This window comes from Apaloderma vittatum, unplaced genomic scaffold (assembly GCF_000703405.1).
Source record: "Apaloderma vittatum isolate BGI_N311 unplaced genomic scaffold, ASM70340v1 scaffold4587, whole genome shotgun sequence".
Taxonomy (NCBI): Eukaryota; Metazoa; Chordata; class Aves; order Trogoniformes; family Trogonidae; genus Apaloderma; species Apaloderma vittatum.
Window position 1 is genome coordinate 19931 of NW_009726551.1, and position 22749 is coordinate 42679.

The 22749-nt window shown below is 40.5% G+C and overlaps 1 protein-coding gene across 1 annotated transcript; it reads left to right on the plus strand.

Annotated features, from left to right (window-relative positions):
* The first annotated feature begins 8374 nt into the window (after nt 1-8374).
* On the plus strand, nt 8375-22468 carry IL18RAP (interleukin 18 receptor accessory protein). Its single transcript, XM_009873318.1, has 10 exons — nt 8375-8498; nt 9591-9855; nt 9947-10121; nt 11393-11567; nt 13808-13876; nt 14118-14238; nt 15957-16111; nt 17835-17972; nt 21150-21320; nt 22095-22468. The coding sequence occupies exons 1-10, from the start codon at nt 8375-8377 to the stop codon at nt 22466-22468; spliced, it is 1767 nt and encodes a 588-aa protein (XP_009871620.1).
* Nucleotides 22469-22749: the final 281 nt, after the last annotated feature.

The following is a 22749-nucleotide window of genomic DNA, read 5'->3' on the forward strand; positions in this document are numbered from 1 at the left end:
TTGTTCAGACACCTCCTGTGACAGCACCAACACCACTGACTCAGTGTAGAAGGTAACTGGAGCAGAACTTTTCTTACCCACTCGGTATTAACCATGGCTATGCAGTGGAGGAGGTGACGTGTAAATGTGTGAAGCCAGAATAGTACTAGAATGCTAAAGAGATATAATCTTCCCAGCTCTATAAGACTACACTACATACACAGTGAGATGGTGCATTTTCCCCCATGTTTCTTGGCTGGCAAGATGCTTGAGCAAAAGTGAGATGGACAAGGTAAGATACGATCCTCTACCTTGACTTTCCACAGGAGTGGAGAGGCGCAATTTCCTGGAGCTATAGCATAAAATACGCTAAAAGTGTGAGTGGGAGGGTAAGTGAGTGAGGAGGAGAGAGATAGGAAGCAAGAGGGGTATTTTAGAGCAGTCCTTTAGCTTCTTCTTTATAAACTTGGCTCTAGCAGCAAAAGATAAATATGAACCTGGGAGGTATAGGTGTGTGAGGCTGCATTTTAGCATATATATTACTTTTACAAAGGAGGAAGAGGTGAATTTGAGCAGAGGCTCAGCCACATATTTGGCACTATTCGACAAGATTTTCATCCAGTGTGGTAACCAGTATGACATTTCCCTCAGTCTTGTGGCAGCATTGCTTTCAAAACTCTATGTGACTGGTGCTTCTGTTGTATTTTTAAGATCTGCTCTAACAGTTAGACTGCTCTACTTTTTTTTTTTTATGTAATAAACTTACTATTTGGACAGTACAACAATTCATACTTAAAATGAGTTAAGTATACTTTGTGTCTGTGAGATGTGTCTTTGTGCAAGAACCATCTTCTCTAGCTAATAGTTGGAGCAACTGCTTGAAAACATCATGCACTCGACTTCATCCGTGTTGCACTCTGTAATTCCTTCAAGGCAATGGTAAAGTAAAATGCTTTTTATTCAGACACCTTCAAAGAGTTTCATACTGAAAACTCTAGAGGTACACTGGAGGCTCTTGCAACTCATAAATCAAACATATATTTTGTATTGTGGCAAAACGTCGAAAATACTTTAGAAGATGATCACCAAGCCTGATCATCAATGAGCTGTGTTCTGGACAGAGCAGAGAGCTAAGTACATGGTTGAAGCTGAGAATAAAAATCTTCTATCTCCAAATGCTCAGAACCCAACAGAATCAAGCCTTAATACTACTTATTTAGTAAAAGAATATGTATATAAACAAAGGCAGCATTGAAATCCCCTATTATACATCAAAAAAGCTTTTTTTAGCTTCTTATTGTGGAAATAGAGTAATTGACTCAATCTGCACTAGAGAGAGTGAACTTCACCCATGAAGAGAACAAACAGGTCCTACTGCTCTTGAAATAATTCTGGTGCAAACTGATGGCCTTCTATACTTACACAACCTCTACTGAAATAGGGAGAACTGGGATCTGGACTGAGGGCAACGTGCTCTCAGATGCATTTATGTAATTTGATTCACTGTTTTTTATGGGATTCACACTCATATAAGAAACCTGAAAGAGAGGTTGGACCATATGGGACTATGTATGCTCAAGTGCTCTGTGTGCCTAAGAGGTTCAGGGGGCAAATCACAGGCAGCTCAGACTCATCAGGGCACCTCTTTTCTCTTTCTGCCAAAGTTGCATTTGGGTAACGAACAAGGCTTCACTGGGAGGACAGAGATAGAAAGTAATAGTGTGTCACAGCCCCCTTGGAGTGCTCACTTGCAGTGGGTGTGGAAGGCAGTTGAGGAGACTAAGGGTAAGAAGGACTTGGCTCTTACAGTGAATACTGTTCAGTACTGGACCGAGTTGTGAATGTCTTCTAGATTTCAGATACTAAACCAAAAATTATTTCAGATGATAGGCTAAAAAGAGATAAATTTTTACCCTTTCTTCTCTCACATGAAGCAAACTAAAAAGTCCAGTGCATTTTGGCACACAATGCAAACAGAAGATTTTGAATCCGAAAAGGCTTTGATCTTTTGCTAGGGGTGAAGTTTTTTCCCCTGTTCGTTTTTCAAGAAAATGACCCGGAAATTTTGAACCTAATGCAACCAAACTGAAAAAGGAAGGGATGATGACAGTGAGGTAGAAGCAATTCCTGTAAAGGAAACAGACTCAACACAGTGCACGGCTAGAACTAACCACAATTCTCACCATATAGTGTAGGATGTGCAGGTAAGATCTTCAGATAATTATATTTTTTTCAGTTATAGCTTTTATATTTATATTTTAGCCCTCTCTACCCTGTCTGCTTGACTGGTGAGTTGGTTTTACTGTCTTTGAACGTGCATTTTAAAGAAACTGTTTTTAATTGTTTGGTCAGACAAAACTGTAGTGTCTCAGTAAATAGCTTCATTAGATTTTCTTTATAAGTATGGAGAAGCTTTTTCATTTTCCTGTGTGATTATTACTAATGTCACTCCTAGAATCAGATTATGTTTGCTTTTCCATTGCTGTAAGTCCAGTACAAGAGACAGGATTTGATAGGTCTGGTGCTGAAGTGATTTTCATCAGAATAGTAGATTTTAATATTGTGGCATGCCACTTTTTACTAGACTTCAGAGATATTGTGAAACTTCTGCAGCTCTCAAGAAATTGATTTTGATTTCTTTTGCTTGTATTTTATGTACATACACATAAAATTCTATGAAATAGAGATTTACTGTTTTCTTGTGAGAGTCCTTTAGGAGTTGAAACACAGACAAAATAATACAGTTCTTTTTCTTCTCTCTTATATATTTTTAACCACAGGAAATTTTCTCAAGACTACATTAGGTTCCCTTGCATATATGTTATTTTCCAAATAAATGGCATCCTAATTCCCCAGGCTAAAGATATGTTAATACAGGTGTGTAAGTGGTAGGAGAAGACAGAGAGACTCTTGATAATATGTTGCCCAGAGCTGAGTGCTTTCTTTTTCTGGTAGATACTGACCAAGGTAAAATGAGTCACTGAATCACCTTGAGTTCACCTGCAGTGCAAATACGCCTGAATGGTCAATTTAAGATTTTCATGTTTCAGGTACTCCCCTCCTTTGGTAATTGCTGTCTGCTTTTGCTGTGAATTTTTCGCTTTCTGTCAAGTACACTTGCAAGATTACACTTCCTAATTTCACACACTACCGTATTTTTCAAGCGCTATAAAAATAAAGTTTCTGAGTTTCTGCATAAAAGTGTTATCAGTTAGCAAAAAAATGATGTATTTTCCCCATGGCTATCAAAAGACAACAGAAAATGATACAGATTTGTAACTAAAGATATAACATTCAATAGTTAATCCTCCCTTTCACATTTCTTTCCCTTTCATGGTGACCTTGTGAGCTTGAAGAGGGTATTGTCAGCATGGCAGTAAACTGGAGAACAGAGACATTTTACATCACTGGCATTATTAAATGCTTTGTGAATGGTCACTTGATGTGGTTTCACTACATGTAGACTGCGTGTCTACAATTACAGGCAAATGAGAAGCTGGAAAATAAATGCTTCCACTGCTTATCTTGTGCCAAGTCAGGCACTCTTCATGTAGCTTGATGGTTTAATAGGTTGAGAGTCACCGGGAAGGACCAGAGCTATCACATGAGAGGGACTGGATCATTTGCCTGGAATCAAGTGAGAGGGGAGTGAAGAAGAAAGAGAAGTAGATGAGACCTTCCCCTTTTAACAACAGTGACCCATTACATCAGCTCACCTGCTCAAGGGACTGCAGCACTGAATCACACATAAAGCCCTTGGGCCCCCTTTGCTAGTGGCACCAGTGTGTCTGTCATGTGGGCTGTTGGGTGACATACCCCAAAACTTCATCCTTTGTTTTATACAGTATAACAGAACTCAAGGTGCAGCTCTAATGAATACCTTGGCAGAGGTCTTTACAGTTGTCATAAATGCAGAGGTGGATAAAGCAGTCGTAAAGTTTAGAAGGGCTTTTGCTCAGTGATGCTAGGAAACTGTCTCTTTATTCAGACATATGTGTTGGCTTGGAGTTTCAGGATGATTTTAAAAGATGTATGGAGAAATGACACCTGGCGGCAGCTAGTCTGTAATAAAGCATCAGGATGTGTTGAGACAAAGGAGTTACCTACTCAGCGTGACCACTGAGTATAAAAATAGATCATTCTGCCCACTTGCAAGGAATAGAGACATGCTGAAGAGAAGGATGACTAATATGTTCCTTTCTGCACAGAGCAGCTGTCTGAAAAAGTGCAGAGTGGGAGTTCATTTCTCTTGCTAGATCAGCATGCACTGGATATTCTCTTGCTGCCTGCCCGTATGTGTCTGATTTGCATGAGGTGCCAACAAACACAAGAGTAGCCTTTGGCTGACCTTTTATCTCTTTTTTCCCTCGGGCTGACTCAGTGCCCGCCTGGCAGCGATGCAAATGCGGAGTCACTCTGCAGGCAAACTAGTAGAGAAAAAAGCTCCTTCAGGTCTCAGTTGTACAAGGTGAACATCAGCAAAGCACATAGCCTTTAGTCACTGAGATCCTGAATTGGGCACTCTAGATATGTCAGTCACAGACACTGGATATATTCTTACTAATTACTCAAATTACACCATGGCTGTTGAATATGTTTGTTTGACAGACTGCCTTCGCTCCAGCTCTGGGGCTGAGACATGGGACACAGATTAAATCTGTAGGAGAAAGAAAACACTTCATACAGCAGGGTTTGGGGTTTCACCTTGGACAAGTTGCTGTAATACAGAGGTCTAGGTGCAGCTGATTACTTTCTGGACCTGCTCCCAAATCCCTCTGGCTGTTCCCAGTCTCAGCTCACCGATGGCATACCACAGAGTGGGTGACTTACGATGGTGTGAAAAAGCAGGTCTCTGTTGGGGTCATTCAAGCAGTGCAGCACAGCGTTGTGGTACAGAAGTGAGGCCTGATGCTGCACATGCAGGTAAGTCATGGGGGAGAAGAGGTTTTAGGTTGCTCTGCTAACTCTAATGGATATTAGCACTACAATCCAATTGACATCATGGAGACATGGTGGAATGACTCCTATGATTGGTGTGTTGGATTAGAAGAGCATAAGCCCTTCAGGAAGGACAGACAGGGGAAACGAGGAGGGGATGTTGCCCTCTATGTCAATGAACAGCTAGAATGCACGGAGCTCCACCTGGCAAGTGATGATGAAAAGACTGAATGCTTGTGGGCCAGGGTGAAAGGAAGGGTAGGAGACATTACAGTGAGGGTCTGCTACAGACTACCTGACCAAGAGGACTAAGTGGATGAGGCCCTTCATAGACAGATAGAAGTTGCTGTTAATTCACAAGCCCTCATCTTCATGGGGGACTTTGACCATCCCAATATCAGTTGGAGAGACAACACAGCAGGGCATAAACAATCCAGGAGATTCCTGGAATGCATTGATGATAACTTCCTCCTCCAAGTGATAGAAGAACCAATGAGGAGAGGTGCCATGCTTAGACCTTGTTCTAACCGACAGAGAAGGGCTGGTAGGTGATGTTAAGCTCATGGGCAGCCTTGGCTGCAGTGACCTTGGCTGCAGAGATGGTGGAGTTTAAGATGTTAAGGGCAGCAAAGAAGGGGATGGTCAGCAAGCTTGAAACCCTCAACTTCAGAAGAGCTGACTCTGGCCTCTTCAGGAACCTCATTGGTGGCATATCATGGGACAAAGCCCTGGAGGGACTGGGAGCCCAGGAAAGCTGGTTGACTTTCAAGGATTGTCTCCTCCAAGCTCAAAGGCACTGCATCCCTAAAAGGAAGAAATCTGGCAAAAACGCCAGGACACCTATGTGGATGAACAAGGAGCTCCTGGCCAAAATCAAACACAAAAGTTGAATCCACAAAGGGTGGAAGCAAGGACAGGTAACCTGGGATGATAGTAAGAGGATTGTTTGTGAAACTAGAAACCTGGTTAGAAAAGCTAAAGACCTGATGGAATCAAATCCGCCTGGGACATTAAAAAGAACAGAAGAGGATTCTAAAGATACATGGAAGAAAACAAAAGAAGAGACAAAGTGGGGCCTTTCCAGAGTGATACACGTGACCCAGTTACTGAGGGTATGGAGAAGGCTGAACGACTCAAAAAAAGTTTTGCTGCAGTCTTTGCTGATAACCACTTGAGCCATACCACCCAAGTCACAAGGACATTGGCTGGGCCTGGGAGAGTGAAGAAACACCCAGAGTAGGAGCAGATCATGTCCAGGAACACTTAGAGAACCTGAGGGTGCATGAGTCCGTGAGAACTGATGAGATACATCCATAGATCCTGAAGGAACTGGCAGCTGAATTTGCTAGGACACTAGGCATCATATTTGAGGAGTCATGGCAGTCTGGTGAAGTTCCTATAGACTGGAAAAAGGGAAGCATAATGCCCATTTTTAAAATGCGAAGCAAAGAAAAACCAGAGAACTACAGACTGGTCAGCCTCAGCTTTGTGCCAGGTAAAATCGTGAAGCAGATCCTCCTTTTAACAGTACTAAGGCACAGGAAAAATAATGAGGTGACAGCCAACATGGCTTCACTAAGGGCAAATTGTGTCTGACTAATTTGGTGACTTTTATGACAAAGTTACAGCTCTGGCTGATGTGGGAAGAGCAAACGAAGTCGTCTGCCTGGACTTGTGCAAGGCATCTGACACTGTCCCAGCTGACATTCTTGTCTCTAAGACGTGGACTTGATGGATGGACCACTCGGTGGATAAGAAAATGGCTAGAAGTTCGCACTCAAAGACTTATGGTCAACAGCCTGACATCCACATGGAGACCAGTGTCAAGCGGTGTTCCTCAGAGGTCTGTTCTGGGTCCAGTGCTGTTCAACATCTTTGTCAGCGACATGGACCATGGCACTGAGCACACCCTCAGCAAGTTTGCTGATGACACCAAGCTGTGTGATGCGGTGGAATCGCTGGAGGGAAGGGATGCCATCCACAAGGACCTTGATAGGCTTGAGAAATGGGCCAGTGCAAACTGCTTGAGCTTCAACAAATCCAAGTGCAAGGTCCGGCACCTGGGTAGGGCCAATCCCAGGAAAAAATATAGACTCTGTACAGAGTGGATTGAGAGTAGCCCTGAAGATCTTGGGGGTGCTGATAGATGAGAAGCTCAGCATGAGCCGGCAGTGCACTCATGCAGCCCAGAAGGCCAACCCCATCCTGGGATGCATCAAGAGGAGTGTGGTCAGCACATCAAGAGAGGTGAGTCTCTGCTCTTGTGAGACCCACCTAGAATACTGCGTCCGGTTCTGGTGTCCCCACCATAAGAGGGATATGGATCTGTCAAAATGAGTTCAAAGGAGGGCCACAAAGATGATCCAGGGGCTGGAGCACCTCTGCTATGAGGACAGGCTGAAGGAGCTGGGATTGTTCAGCCTGGGGAAGAGAAGACTCCAGGGGGACCTTATAACTGCCTTCCAATACCGGAAGGGAACCTACAGGAAGGATGGAGAGGGACTTTTTACAAGAGTGTTCAGCAATAGGACAAGGGGAAATGGATTTAAATTGAAGGAGAATAGGTTTAGGTTAGATCTTAGGAGAAATTCTTCAACACTTGGGTGACAAGACTCTGGAATAAATTGCCCAGATAGGTTGTGGCTGCCCCCTCCCTGGGGATGTTCAAGGCCAGATTGGATGGGGCCTTGAGCAATCTGTTCTAGTGAAGGGCATCTTTACCCATGGCAGGGAGGCTGGATTAGATGATCTTTAAGGTTCCTTCCAACCTAAGACATTCTATGACATCTTAGGATATGTTCATTTTAGCTGGTAATAAAGCCCAATAGGAGCATGTCTGTTGGCTGAAAGAGTTAGAAGCAAAGAACTGGTGTCCACACACTACATGCTTCGACAGTTTTACTTCTGCAGTTTTACTATAGTTCCATAGACTCAATGTCATTTACAAGTGCAACACATCTTCAGATTTGGTTTAATCCCAAAGGAATCCGGTTTACGTGCTCTGTGCCTGTTGGTCTTCAAGATACAACAGAGCTCCGTGGATATTTGTGCCAGTTATGCCTTTTTTTTCAGTCTGTTGCCAATAGTTGTCATGAGCTAAAGGCTGATCTTGGTATTTGGTATCTTATCTCTCCTCTTAGAGGACAGGTTCCTCTTCTAACAATAACAGTTGCTCAAGGACCTGCATTTCCACTCCAAAAGTGTTTTGCATTACTGTAGGTATAACTTGGAAATCCACTTGTATATTCTTGAATATCACCTGTCTTCCATTTGTGCAATATAGTACGAGCAAGAAGAGTGCTTGTAAACAGCATTTTAAAAAAACCTCCCACAATATCTAGGAGATACTGTCTGCTAAATTTTACAGAGCTACTTAATAAAATAAGCAATTGTCTTTCTATTTTATTAGGGTATTATTTTAAAAAACAATCTGCTTTCCTTTGTCACAGAAAAAAAGATGATTCTTAAAGAAAATGTCTCAGAATATCAACCAAAATTGATAAAGAAAATCATGCTGACTTCGTGCTGGATCCTAGCAGTGTTCGTTACTGGAGCAGAAGTTAGAGAGATCAACTTGCTAGGTAAGAGTCTACTTTGGTGAGGTTTGGTGTTCACTGTGCTTTCTGACAGCTAAGAAAAATGGATCTGCATTTTGCCATGCCTTTTTTTAGTTTTTCCTTCACTTGTTCAGACAAATAGCTGCCTCTAGCCTTTCTGCAAGCTTTTTAAGTACAGGTAATACAGTTTACCCTAAATATGATTAAAAAGGGCAAATGCAATGGAAAATTTCTGAGAACCAAATGGAACGCTATATTACTTCTATGACTCCTTGAAGTCTCCAGCAGCTGCTCCAACCCTGTTGGGAGTGGGTGGAAAAGGAAGAGAAACGCAAGGTGAAACTGATAGATCAAAATCTTCCACCCACATTATCTATCTGGAGGAGCTTGATGTAATTCAGTTTGCAGATAGAAACCAAAAATTGTGAAGAGTCTATCAGGTGGGCAGGTGAGGAACCGAAGATTTCATGCCCTCCCTTCTGCTGAAGTGAAATCCTGCCATACTTTCAAGGTTTACCACATCCTGACTGGCAGAAAGAATTATGTAGCAAGGTTGGTCAGCCTTTAAAAAATTTCACATCAAGATGGGTGACCACAGCTTTCAGAATCAAAAATTTTTTTTTTATTTTAATGACAGTAACTGAAACATAAGAGGGGAAAGATTTGAAAGCAGTGAGACAATAATGCTTGTCAATCTTACTCAAAATATAGAGTGTAGTGGGCAGGCTCTACTTCTTTACGTTTATGTCAGCTCTTTCTCCATTAATATGAGAAGAGCTAAAACAGCTGCACCTGGTTTTCTACAGAGTTGAGGTTTAACAAGTTAGCACCCATGTGAAGATCTTCTGTTCACTAAAAATCTTAAGCTACCCTCAAATTATGCTTATGAAAAAGGCCTAATAAACCTTTGGAAACCTTTAAATAAACTAGTGAATTCCGTGTTTAAGGAAATAAATTCTCTATTAGCTTAGCATCCAGTAGCATAAAAATATTTAACATGAAGAAAGACGAAGCTGTATTTTTATAACATTTCTTTTTCCTGATTTTTTTTTCCCTCAACACAATGACTGTGTGTTCTTTCAGGTGGTACTGATATCTTACTGTTTTTCTTTTCAGGATGTTCACAGGTTGAATCTCTATGGTATCGTGCAATTAGTGATGAGGAGTTTGTATTACAATGCGCTTTACCAGATAGAGATGCTACCCACATTTATAACAACCCACTTCTAAAACAACGTAAGGTGAAATGGTTCTGGCATCAGAAAGATGAAGAGTCACTGAAGGCTCTCAAGGAAAACTCTAACCCTGCTCTCCAAGGGGATGCTCTTTGGTTTAAACCAGTAAGGGATAACGCTTCTGGAGTCTATGTCTGTATGATAGGGTACGTAATGGAGCAAAAGGCTTATATTTATATACAATAATTAATTATTCTGTTTCATGTACTAAGTGTTAAATTTTTTTTTCTGTTTCAGGGAAAAAACCCCATGTCTCAAAATTGTTTTGGACGTTCAGACAAAGAAGACTGCAAAATGTTCAGGTTATGACACAAAGACACAGTATCTTCTTGCTGGCAACGGGAATTCAATAACTTGTCCTGGGACAAAATGCTACAGTCACATAAAAAAATCACATGTGAAATGGTACAAGGTAAGAGTCACTCTCTTGAGCACTAAAAAAAGCTGAGTGGAAGTAATGCTTTAGGTCTAGTTAATGCTCACTTGCCGTGGGTTCTTGAATTCTTCTTTGGCAGACAATGCAGCCTGAGAAATTCAGCCCAAAAGTAGAATCTTGAATTGCTATATATCATGTCTCTAAGTAAGAGTTTTGAAGAAATTTGAAACACCCAAAATATTATTCCATGAAATCGAAATCTAGGCATGCTTTATCTTCAGCTAAGTAACTGAAGTAACTGAGAATCAAAACAGGTTCTTCACAAAACTGATGTATGATTGAACTGTAAAATTTTAAGTTTTAAATTCTGAAAATATCAAATATACCAAATAAAAAGTAGCTCTGTTAGAAACAAAATACTTTTAAGATTAATGGTTCCAACTGTTCTTTCCAAAACTCCTGTTTTTAGTGAAACACTATTCCAACATTCCTGATTTACTCTTTTTCAAACGACCAGTAAAATACTTACAAGCTAAAGTTCTTTCCTATTGTGTGGTTGTAAGGATTGTAATATACCACCTAAATCTGCACAAATGAGCATTTGAAAATGACTGAAATTTCAGCTGAGCATTTCACTACCTTATATTATTTACATCATTTATTCTATAAAGTAGAACTAGGACCTAGTCAAAATTACTCTTAATTTACTTTCAAACTTAAAATTAGGTGTATCTTTACCTATATCTGGACTTGAAGCCCACTGAATTTAAGGACATTCCTTTAATTTTTTTTTAGTGGATTTTTTCAGGAATTTGATCTAAGGAAAATTCTTACTGATTTTAGAGAGTATGAGTACACTAAACTGAAAAAATCCTTTTAAAAGTAGTGACAGTGTTGTCAATCTCAGACAATCCAAAAGCATGATGTACTCATAAAAAACCCATGAAAATGTTACCAAAATAATTTATTTGCAAAATAATCCCTCAAAAAAGTAATCTTTTTCTTACTTTTTAGTAATAAGAATTTCATTTATAATAGGTTTATGATTTCACTTTTCTCTCAGCAACTGCAAATTTTAAATAACTTTTTAAAAATACAATGATATTCACATATTTTAGACCATAATTTTTTAATATAACTGACAAATATCCTCAGACTACTAAACTTTTTTGGGGTTCAGGGGAAATAATTTGGCTTAGTCCTACCACCATACTAATCCCACCCAAACATCTTAAAATATAATCTAATAATAACAACAATAACAAGAAAACACTTCTAAATCATTGATATTAATTTCTTTTCATTAGAATGGTTATCAGATAAAGCAAAGCAAAACCAGACAAAGCCTAAAGCTTAAGCGTAATGAAATCTACCTGAATCCAACCTATGACAAAGATGCTGGAATATATGTGTGTGATTACACCCTATTTGACAACATCACCAAGTGGACAATGAGAACAGCGGTAGCAGTAGAAGTTATTGGTGAGTTCTATAACAACTCAGAACAAAATACCTCAAGTAAAGTATGTTTTCTCTACTTTTTCCTACCCCATTTATGTCTTTTGTTCAGGCTCTTGTTCCAGAAAACCCATGAACTGAATTAGCTACACAACCATTAAAATCTTCTTTCAAGTATTTTCGGGACATCTTGGGACACTGACTATAATCCTCAGTGTTCGGTAACAACATGTAGCATACAATGCCATCATTTTCAAGACCTAATTCTGCCTTGGATTTATTGTTGTTCCTAACAGTGAGGATCAAATCTATGATGGGATTTAGATTTCTTGATCTTGAGTAGAATTCATGAAACTCCAGGTGTTCTCCATGTACAGTATAGGAAAAGTTAGGAAGATATTTGTGTACTATATGCAAAGGTGTAAGGAGTGTTATTCCTGCATGGGTAATGTGGACAAAAGCAACATATCTCAATCCTACCTTTGTCCCTGAAGTATAGGCTTATGTGAAAATAGGAGTTAGATTAAAAAAAACACTTCCTCTGGCATGGATGAGACCTTCATTTTTTTCACTTGACAATGATGTTAATGGAATCATTGCCCATCTTCCTCATAACTTTTTAACAGCAGAAGGAATAGGAGACCTGTGGGCGATGTAACTAACAAGTAAACTGCTTCTTGTTGCAGGTGCTCTTGGGGGAAATCATCATAGCTTGTATGGCCTGTTCTTTTAGGCTTTGTACAAATTGCTAACTAAAACTGGCCAGAATCCTGTGGCACAGTGATAGGGCATGGCTTTATATTCTTCTTCAAATCATGGTGACCTTTTCCACATTTACTGTCCTCTGCTGCTCTTCACGTGAAACTCACATATCTCTTGGAAGAGCTCTGTTAGACAGCATCAATACTGCATTCCAGCAGTTCAGGACCAGGAAAGAGGGAAATTGTGTTTACTTTGCTGGAAGAGAGCTGCTGTTATGCTTTTGTCCAGATATCTGTGGCTGAATGCTGTAAGATGTTCTCATCAGACACTTCAGTCATTCCAGTCAATCACAGGACCCAGAGGAAAGCATAGTCACATCTCTTCTACATCCTGAGCTGGAGGGACCCAGTACGGCTGTTTCTGTATGACAACAGCACATTCTTGGCATCCTGGTGGCAAGTGGGCCACTCTGTGGAAAGTAGAACGAGATTTAGGGAGTGAAGGAAAGGTATCAGGTGAGGCAACCTGGTTCTATGGTCTAGTGAGGACAGTACTCCTCACTAGAGGAGTGTAGTAGGTGGTCCTTTTCTTTTTGCAGGTGTTTGATGCATTTGGCACTAAGAAGTCATGGGAAAAATATATACACCCCTCAGGACAGGGCCTGGAAACTACATCTCACCAACTTTTAAGACCTCTATGTGCTGAGTTATAACATCTGTTGCTCTTTCACTCTTCTTTATTGCTCTATTCACACAATCTTTTCCAGGAAGGTATGGACTAGCTCTGCTTTTACTCTGATGTGGCTCAACCCAAGCTAGAGCACTGTGCTTCTCAGTCCTTTACCCTCACTTCACAGCATAGTCAGAAAAACACTTGAAAGGTGCCATATTACATATATACTCCCCCTGAATCTTACATACATTTCTCTGCTGTGGCTTAGTTTAAAAAAAAAAAAAAGTGTTATGTGGTGTGGCATCATTTCCTGCAGTACGGTACTTTCCTAGAATATCAGAGCTGTGGGTTTTAGCCCTTTCAGTCTGTTTTTCCGGAGGCTGAGTAACTGCTTAGGAGATGGTATGAAGCATGGGTGTCATTATCTGTGCCCTTTGGCAGCACTTGTTTTGAGAAAAACGTGATTATTTCAATGCAGGTACCTGTGCTTGTAAATGAAGCGTGTGTGCTGCATGTGTGCTTACTGGGCATGGAACGGGGCTTGGCAGGGAACTAGCATGAAGATTGTGTCCTTCCAAGGTATTTTGTAAGGGCAGCCCTTATTTTTGAATTCTAAATAGCTTTTAAGTGCAGGATAGATGTTGAGCTCCTCAGCTCATGTAAGGTGGCAATGCCGCAGAATAACTGAGATAGCAGGTCTTTAAGTAGCTACATAAATTTTGTGGTCTAAACTCCCTTAGTTGTGCACTCTCAGATGCTTCAACAACTGTACATCATCCTCTGGCCATAGATGTCTAAGTTTCACTTAACATTTGAAAAAGAATGTTTTCTATGATCTTCTGCACTGATAATAGCATAATAGTTATTAACAGTATTTCTGTTAATTGCAGCAAAAAACACTATCCATCCACCAAACTTCTTGTATCCCAGTGGCGTGGTGATCCTCGAAGCAGAGCTTGGTAAGTTTTGATTCCTCATCTGGAAGTGAAATAAAATATTTAAATGACATATTGATAGATAATGATAGAACTTGATGAAGCAAAAGTTTTTTTTTCCCCTCTAGGAGTATTAGAATTTTATATAAAATGTAGGTTTTTCTTGATATATGTGTTGTGGATATTAAAGTGTTATACAGGCTACTTAAGTGAAAAATATTCTGGTGACCTCTGCGCATTGTTTTCCTGTGCTAATTTGCTCCAGGAAATCCACTTGAATTGGAATGTCGTGTACAATTTGGGTTTGAAAGATTTTCTCCGATGAGGGTAACATGGAAAAGAAACATCAAAGAAAATATAAATGAGGAACTGAATCAGGAAACAAGGTAAGAAAAAGCCCAGCAGTCAGGTTACTACTACAGTCTGCAACTGTGAAAAACCTTCTATATTAGCTTTACTGAATATATTTTGCTGAAAAAATTCAGAAGGATCTGTTCTTCATCATATTCATGTGTATGTCCATAAGCGTGTGAAAGGCATGTGTATTCATATACAGAAGCATATATTGATGGCCATAAAATCAAGAACCCAAACTTTCTGTGCAATCTTAACTCTTCTTCCTAAAACTTTAGCTCATGGAGAGCTTCAATATGAGTGCTGGTTTGTTGCCTTTGCCTGCATCAGCTGTTTTCAAGTGTTCCCTCTGCAGTGCCCTGCTAGAAACACACAGTCTGTCTTTGGAAGCTGTCTCCAAGCGGAAAATAAATCAGATCAGTAAAATAGTACTGTGGACCTTGAAAGGAATTTGGATGTCTCACAGCTTGGAGCGTATTTACTGAGTCAGTCTGAGGCTTTGCAGCACTGAACTTCAAGACCCTGAATTTCAGGAGTCTTCTCTGGAAAAAATTAACCAAACTCTGCAGAGAAGCAACACGTAGGGAAAAAGTTTCTCCTGACTTGGGGACAACCCAAACAGTCACCACACTTCCCTTTCCTTCCCTTACGGCCCCGTCTTGGGGCAAGAGACATAGTGGATGCAGCACAGGCAAGCATGTCTGTCACTACACCGCCTTGAGTCATCTTTATGGGGAAACTTTTCTGTACATTAAGGGAAGCAAAAGCCCTGATGTCACTGCTAAAATCAATTTCTTAATAGGAGTCATACAAGAAAAAAATAACAAATGGCAAAATAACTCACAAATATGCACACAAACTCTTGAGGTAGGCCAGATATTGGATGTTCCTAACTTTTGAATGCGTAACTTTGTAATGTTCTTAGCAAGTTTTTATCTTTCCTCATGCATGAAGTTTCTGTTTGTTTAATTTTTTAAAAACACAAATGAATAGAACATTCCAAACGGACTTTCAGTACAGATTTAATCCTTGATCCTGCTTCTCCCTGTATATCTTGAGTTAGCGGAGGCAGGGTGATGGTAGACTGTCTTTTGCAGTGGCATGATTTGATGTGCCTTCCGGACCAACCAGAAATGCCTGTACTTCTCTTCCAAAGAGAAATTCTGAGACTCAGAAACCCTGGGTGTTCTTGAGTCATTGCAGACACCAATATGTTCCACATAGCCCTTGCTCAGCCCCAAAGGGATTCCTCTATTGCCTCTTCATTTCCTATATATCTGTCCCTTATATCTCTTTTGTCCTGTTTGCCTACCATCTCCTTTGACTTTTTGGCCCTGTGCAAGAGGCTATGTTGCTCAGTCTTTTTGCCCAGGTAGTCCTCACTTAGGGCTACTTTTTGAAGTGTCATCTCCATGCATTTCCCCCAGGGGATTTTTTTACATCTTAGAAAAAAAAATTATTTTATAGAAGTCAAAGGAGGCTGTATATTTAAAATTAGGCAAGTGCTTAAGTATTTAGCTGAGCTGATGAATTAAGAATAAACCTTTTAGTCTACAGACCTTTGAAGCTAGTTTCTTTTTACACATAAAAAACAAATGGAAATTCCAAACCAGAACACTACATCACTGTTAAAAGTTCAAGCTGAATGTTAAGAAGTTGTAAGCTCCTCTTTCTTTGTATTTAAAATATTTGGTAATTGTGTGAATGACCAGCTAAGGTATCATGGAAAAATGTGGTTTTTTCTTCTTAGTGTTTATCCAAAAGGTCTAAAGGGACACACACTTCTTAGTGTTGCAAAACTGGAAGAAGTTACTGAAAGGGACCTCAGAAGCAACTTCACGTGCTTTGCTGAGAATTTGGTGGGGAATGCCACTGCTGTGATCCAGCTGAAAAGAAAGCAGAGAGGTAAAACTATTGATGACTATTTACCCTTGAAGACACATTTTGATTTACTCACTGCTACAAATTCCTTCTCAGTTGATACTGGCTTTTGAGCTGGCTGCAGAAATCTCTTGAAACTGGAAGGGACAATTTGTCAGATGTCTAGAAAAGCACATTATTTGGAGGACTGCTTGGATGGACAGGGGTATCTGGGGGCTTACTCCAGGCAGGTGGGCCAAGTGGAAGCTGGATAGTAACTGGAAGGAAGAAAAGGAGAATAGCATCTCTGAACATTGATAGGTGACCCACTAAACTGAAGCAAAGTGATTGCTGTAAGCAATAGTGTTCCTTGACTTTCATAGGACATTGCTGTTTGTTTCCTCAGTCCTTAGTATGCATGTTTCTAAGAAGTTACCATAACTGATATGAATGTGGCAGCCTTTCAAAGGCCAAAACCAGATTCAGTGTGGAAGTTAACTATTGAACCATAGTTCACAGTGGAGACTCAACTGTTAAGTATTTTCATCAATGACACAATGGGATCTAGTGCAGCCTCAGCAAGTTTGCAGATGATATCTAACTGAGTGGTGAGGTCAATAAGCCAGAGGGATGTGATGTCCTCCAGAGGGGCCTGCACAAGGTGGAGAGATGGGACCATGTGAACCTCATGAGGTTCAACAAGGCCAAGTGCAAGGTCCTGCACCTGGGTTCTGGCAATCTGCATTCTCAGTGCAGGCTGGGGAATGATGTGACAGAAGATAACCCTGCAGAAAAGGACGTGGAGATACTGGTGGACAAAAAGCTGGACATGAGCCAACGATGCAGGCTTTCAGCACAGAAGGTCAATTGCATCCTGGGTTGTATCAAAAGAAGTGTGGCCAGCAGGTCAAGGGAGGTGATTCTGCCCCTCTGCTCTGCTCTGGTGAGATCTTACTTGGAGTGCTGTGTTCAGCTCTGGAGCCCTCAACACAAGAAATACATGAATCTGTTGGAGCAGGTCCAGAGGAGACCACAAAAATGATCAGAGAGATGAAGCACCTCTTCTACAAGGATAGGCTGAGAGAGATAGTTCTGTTCAGCCTGGAGAAGGTTCCAGGAAGACCTTATAGTGGCCTTCAAGTACCTGAAGGGGGCTACAGGAAAGCCAGGGAGAGGCTGTTTACAAGGGTGTGTAGTGCTAGGACAAAGGGCAATGGATTTAAACTAGAGTAGGGTAAATTTACGTTTCTTATGTTTTCTTAGATTTATGTTTCTTTATTATGAGGATGATGAAACACTGGCACAGGCTGCCCAGAGAGGTTGTGGAGACTCCATCCGTGAAGACATTCAAGGTCAGGCTGGATGGGACTCTGAGTAGCCTGATCTAGTTAAAGATGCCTCTGCTCACTGCAGGGGGTTGGACTAGATGACCTTTAAAGATCCCTTCCAACCCAACCCATTCTATGATTCTATGATTCTATGATTCTATGATTCTGTGGTTCTATGACCATTGGAATGGTGCAGGACATCTCCAACAGGGCACTGTGTACAGCTCTGGAGATACCATTAAAAAAGGACCCTGATGGTAGACTGAAACTGTAGCCTAAGATTTGCAGCTAAATGAATTCCTAACTTCCCTAAATTTTGCCAGTGAGACAAGAATGAAGATTGTGAGAAGATTTGCCCCATTTCTGCACTGAGTTTTTCATCTAAGTGTCAATATTATTTTGGAAAGCCTGAGTTATGATAGATCTTTTTCTTTCTACAGTGTTTCTCTTACATGTACTATGCAGTGCCATTTCTACTCTATTTGCATTCTTTCTGTGCACTGCCTTTATTTACCAGCACTGGATTGAAATAGTGCTAATGTACCGAAGTTATTTGGCCCACAATGAAGCTACAGGAGGTAAGAAACATGGTATAATATTAATTTTCTCCATTTTTTTCTACTGCCTTTTGCTATGTGTGTTAATCCAATATGACTTAATGATTTAATTAAATTCTTTTAATGAAGCTTTTCTCTTTCAGCCAATACAAAACCTGTCAAAGCTATCAAGATTCTTAATGGATTCAGGTGGAAAAAAAAGCTAGGCATTGTGGAGGAAATATCTAACACCAACTGAAATGTCACACTTAGCCTTTATAGGATTCCTAATTTATCCATAGAACATTAGAGTGGGAAATTGAATTTTGACACTCCCTTTTAAGGGAATAATAAAGCATCTCCAAAAATGTAACCTCATTCTCTCAAAGGGTTCAACGGAACCTGTGGAAAAGAATCAAATTCTCTTGCAGAACTGAGCAAAGGACTTCTGATTCTATTATATTTTTTCCTTGAAGATAAATAATTTTTCAGAAAAATAAAAAAGAAAAGAGAGAGAAATAAGGTGATTTAGGAGACAAACTGAGAAGTGTACGTCTGGGAAATATTTATTATTTCCTTTCTAAAAATTATGATGAACATCTTGACATTGACACCAGAGTAATCAGCTTTTGATATTTCAAATCTCCATAGTAGCATTGTCCCATTGTCTCAGCTAAAATGGGCCTCCATACAGTCTAAAAATGTATCAGAAATGACAGTGCCTACCTGAAAGAATTTAATATATAATTTCCTTACATGTGTTGAAAGAAATCTGATAGTATATTCCCAAGGAAACTTTTCTAAAAATTCCGGAGTCCTGATGCAACTTGAGATACAAGTGTCTGAGTCTGCTTTTGTGTTTGCATGTGTATATGTAGATAATAAGAGAGTGTGAAATAACTGTATCTAGTTATCTATAAATATGTACACAGTGAGACAATTAACAGCCCTTTGGAAAGTATTTTTGTGAGACCTGAGGCAGTTGGCAAAAGCTATTTGGGAAATCATTCAAAATTTCCCCTCGATTTGGTAACACATTGATTTAAGAACCTCTGGAAAGTCCCCCTAGAGCTCACCTCTGTCAGTAGGACAGAGACAAACCTGCCAAGATTTGTGCATTGAAGCTGAGGACACTGTTGGGTTCTACTGGGGCAGCCTCAGCTCCCTGATTTTCAGGTACCGCGTGGACACAGCACAATTTGCAGTGTGCAGATCACCTGGACAGTTTTATACCTAAAATGATTGGCCATAAAATGCGTTCCCATCTGCAGGATTATGTGCTTCTCATTTCCTGTGAATGCATATCAAATCATTAGGGGTCTGAAAGGGCTTACTCGCAGAACAACAAAACAGCAGTGATGACTTAATTTTGCTGGTTTTTCCCTTCCATCTCTGGTGTAAAATCAGAAAATTACACAATCCCACAAGGTTGGAAGGGACCCCCAAGAGCCATCTGATCCGACACTGTGGTCAAAGCAGAGCCAACCTAGGGCAGGTTGCTCAGGACCTAATGGACAGAGAATCCACAACCCCTCTGGACAATGTGCTGTAGTGTTTGATCATTCTCACTGTGCAACAGCTTCACTAACATCTAAGGAGAATTTCCCTTGTTGAATCTTGTGTCTGTTGCTTCCTCTCCTATCACTATGCACTTCAGAGGAGAATCTGTCTCCATCATCTCTGTACTCCCTGTTCTGTCATTGAAGACAGCAGTAAGGGAACATATTTCTTAAGCCTTTCTAACCCTTCTTAGCCAATTCAGATATACCTCTTAAAATAATTGCCCTCTTTCACAAGGAGAAAAAACATGTAGAAGCTGTCATACTAACATTTACACATCATGCATTCAGTCACTTTGCTTAATACAGGCATTCTACACGTCTTACCTTTTGAGTATCTTAAACGTTTGTGCCAAAAATTCCTCAGGTTTCAACTGTCCTTTACGCAATTCTAGGGAAAAAATCAAAAAAACTCCTAGTGGTGCTTACTGTCTAGGTGTTTTTAGCTTGCTGTTATAATAGTAGTATTACAAATTAAATCAATGATGTATTCATTGATGGTCATTGGCTAATAAGATTGCAGTGACCTCTGTGGGTGAAATAAGGAATATCTGGCTTGTAGTGCAGTTTATTGTCATTTAAAAACTCTTTTCAAAGGAACTTCAGTTCAAGGTGCAGTTGGACTGAAGTTCAGCTAAACCAACCTGGTGACCCATTGCCCCACCTTCAAGTCTCACACTACTGCTGCGTGCCTGCTGTTGGTGATTCACCCCTGTGGGCCCAAATTGGCTCAGCATGGCAGAACAATAACTCAGTGAAAGGCAGTGAGTAGCGAGCAAAGTGAATCAGCTTCCTCTGTTACCACAAGAGCTTCAGCACCAGCAGAAGGAAGTGGTGGAAGCGTGTAACCAGGAGCAGAGGGGAGGAGCTGAGATGCAACGTGTATTGTCTAATCACATCTTTGGCCTCTAAACCAAAATTGCACACTTATATGTTGATGACATACTTTGTGCCACATGCTGGTTCTGAGTGTAGTTGACATCCTCAGCAAAAGAATGTCATTAGCTTTCCACATATGTTTCTTTTTCTCTCTGGAATCCATATTGACGCTTCTAGATCCTGTGGGAACCTGATGGGTCTAGCTCAAGGTTTGTGATCCTATTCTTACATCTAGGGACAGGAATCAGGAGGCTAACACTGAAGCACAGGGTGATATTCAACACCGTTATTTAGATGCCTGTGCTGTATAGAAGGGTCTATCTACATGCAGTGAAGTTGTAGACAATATGGTGAAATCTAGAGAGATTCTCAGCTTACTCTGCAGTAGGACTCTATACTAAACAGCTGAGCAAATGAGAGAAAATATTGGTAATTGTTCCCTCCAACATGGATTTTGCCTGGAAGGGGCCAGATGTTCCACTGGTGAAAAGTGGACCATGTTTGTGAAAATACAGGAAAATGCCTGATTTAAACTTCTTCGCACTAGTAATCTGTAGCTTCTTCTTTTGCTTTGGTAGTGTGTACCTGCAAAATTTGTAAGACAGTGAGGAGTAAGGCTTGGCTTTGGGTAACTAGGTAGGTGTACTTCATGAATAGGTCATAATTTTAGGTTTATGTGGTGCCCATTAAATAGTTATAAATGGAAATTGAGAATTAAGAAGGAAGCTGAATGCTTCATACATTGTTAATGTATACAGTGTTCCTTATTTATTTATTTTAGATGGCAAAGAATTTGATGCATTTGTATCCTATGCCAAACTGGACTCTTCTGAAAGTGACTCTGCTCTCATTAGTGAGGAAAAATTTGCTCTGGAGCTTCTTCCAGACATTCTGGAAAATAAATATGGATATAGGCTGTGCATTCTTGAAAGAGATATTCTTCCAGGAGGAGGTAAGGTCCCTGTGGATGGTAGAAAATCATCAGTTCTTAATAAAATTGCAAGTGGTGTTTCTGCTCAAATCTTATCATGTGTTGACAGCAACGCTGGTTAGCTCAGTCAGTTGAGCATGGCGCTAACAATGGCAAGGTCGCGGGTTCGATTCCCGTTCGATCCCCATGTGTTGCCTGATCTAGTTGAGAGGTGGTGTCCCTGGTGACAGGGAGGCTGGATTAAAATGATCTCTAAGGTCCCTTCCAGCCTAGGCCATTCTATGATTCTATGTTTGGCCCCTGCACCTGGGGCACACACATGCCGGAGTGTGGTCACTGAGGAGCGACTAGGCTGAAACAAAGCTTCTTGTCCAAGAATTTATTTGCAAGTAGATTCTGTTCCCTGAACATAAGACCCCAAATATTTCAGTAGTTACTTTCTGAGTAACTTGAGTCAGTGCTACCTGCAGTAATTAGAAAACTCTTGGTACTTGTCCCTGAGTGAGACAAAGGCAAGTCCAAGTGTCGCCTGAGACCCTGTCTAAGTAGCAACAAAGTGTGTTGATGTCTCAGCTCTGCCTTCCACCTCCTGACTAGCAAGCTGTGTTCTCCCAGCTGCGTAAGAATGTTTGTGATAACCTCCTGTAGTAAACCCATTTCTAGAGGTTATGTGATCGCTCAGCATCCCTTTTGTTTTTGTCTTCCTTATTTCTGGATTTTAGCTGCTGACAAAGGAACTGTTAAGGTTAAAAGCCCATTATAGAAATGAAGTAACCTCTGTCATTTCTTCTCCAGCATACACAGACGAAGTTGTTACAGCTATTAAACAAAGCAGACGAGCAATAATTATTTTGAGCCCAGCCTATGTCAGCGGACCAAGTGTCTTTGAACTGCAGACAGCGGTGAACTGTGTGTTGGAAGACAAGAAGATCAAACTGATATTAATAAAGGTTCAGACTTTTCAAGAGCCAGAGACTTTGCCTCCAGTAGTGAAGAAAGCTCTTCGAATTTTACCAGTCATTACCTGGAAGTCTTCTATTTCTGCTTCTCCAAACAAGAACTTCTGGAAATATATGCTTTACCACATGCCAGTAAGAACTACTAAGAAGTCAGGAAATTCCAACCTAAAGGGCTTTTTCCAAAGATTATTCAGCCTGGTATATCGATAGCAGAATTTTCACAGAGGGATGACAGCAGGCTCGGGAATGGGGATGTGATTATAAAAGACATCGACTGAGCACTGTGAACTGTCAGTGCAGTCAGCAATAGCTCACTCAAAAACAGTGAGAAGCAATGCAGTGTGATACTGCTGCAGCCCCATGGTAGCACAGTACAGAGCTGTAAATGTGAGCTGTCTTTCATAAATTATTATTTTATAATTATTTTATTATATTTATTACATACTTTTCCTGTGATGTTGAGACATTCATATGAATGTTTTGTCCTTTGC

Excerpts from the sequence above, each read along its gene's own strand:
- IL18RAP (XM_009873318.1), top strand. The coding sequence starts at position 8,375 with ATGATTCTTAAAGAAAATGTCTCAGAATATCAACCAAAATTGATAAAG. Across the intron at positions 10,122-11,392 it reads CACATGTGAAATGGTACAAG|AATGGTTATCAGATAAAGCA; the intron begins GTAAGAGTCACT and ends TCTTTTCATTAG. Across the intron at positions 14,239-15,956 it reads GAACTGAATCAGGAAACAAG|TGTTTATCCAAAAGGTCTAA; the intron begins GTAAGAAAAAGC and ends TTTTCTTCTTAG.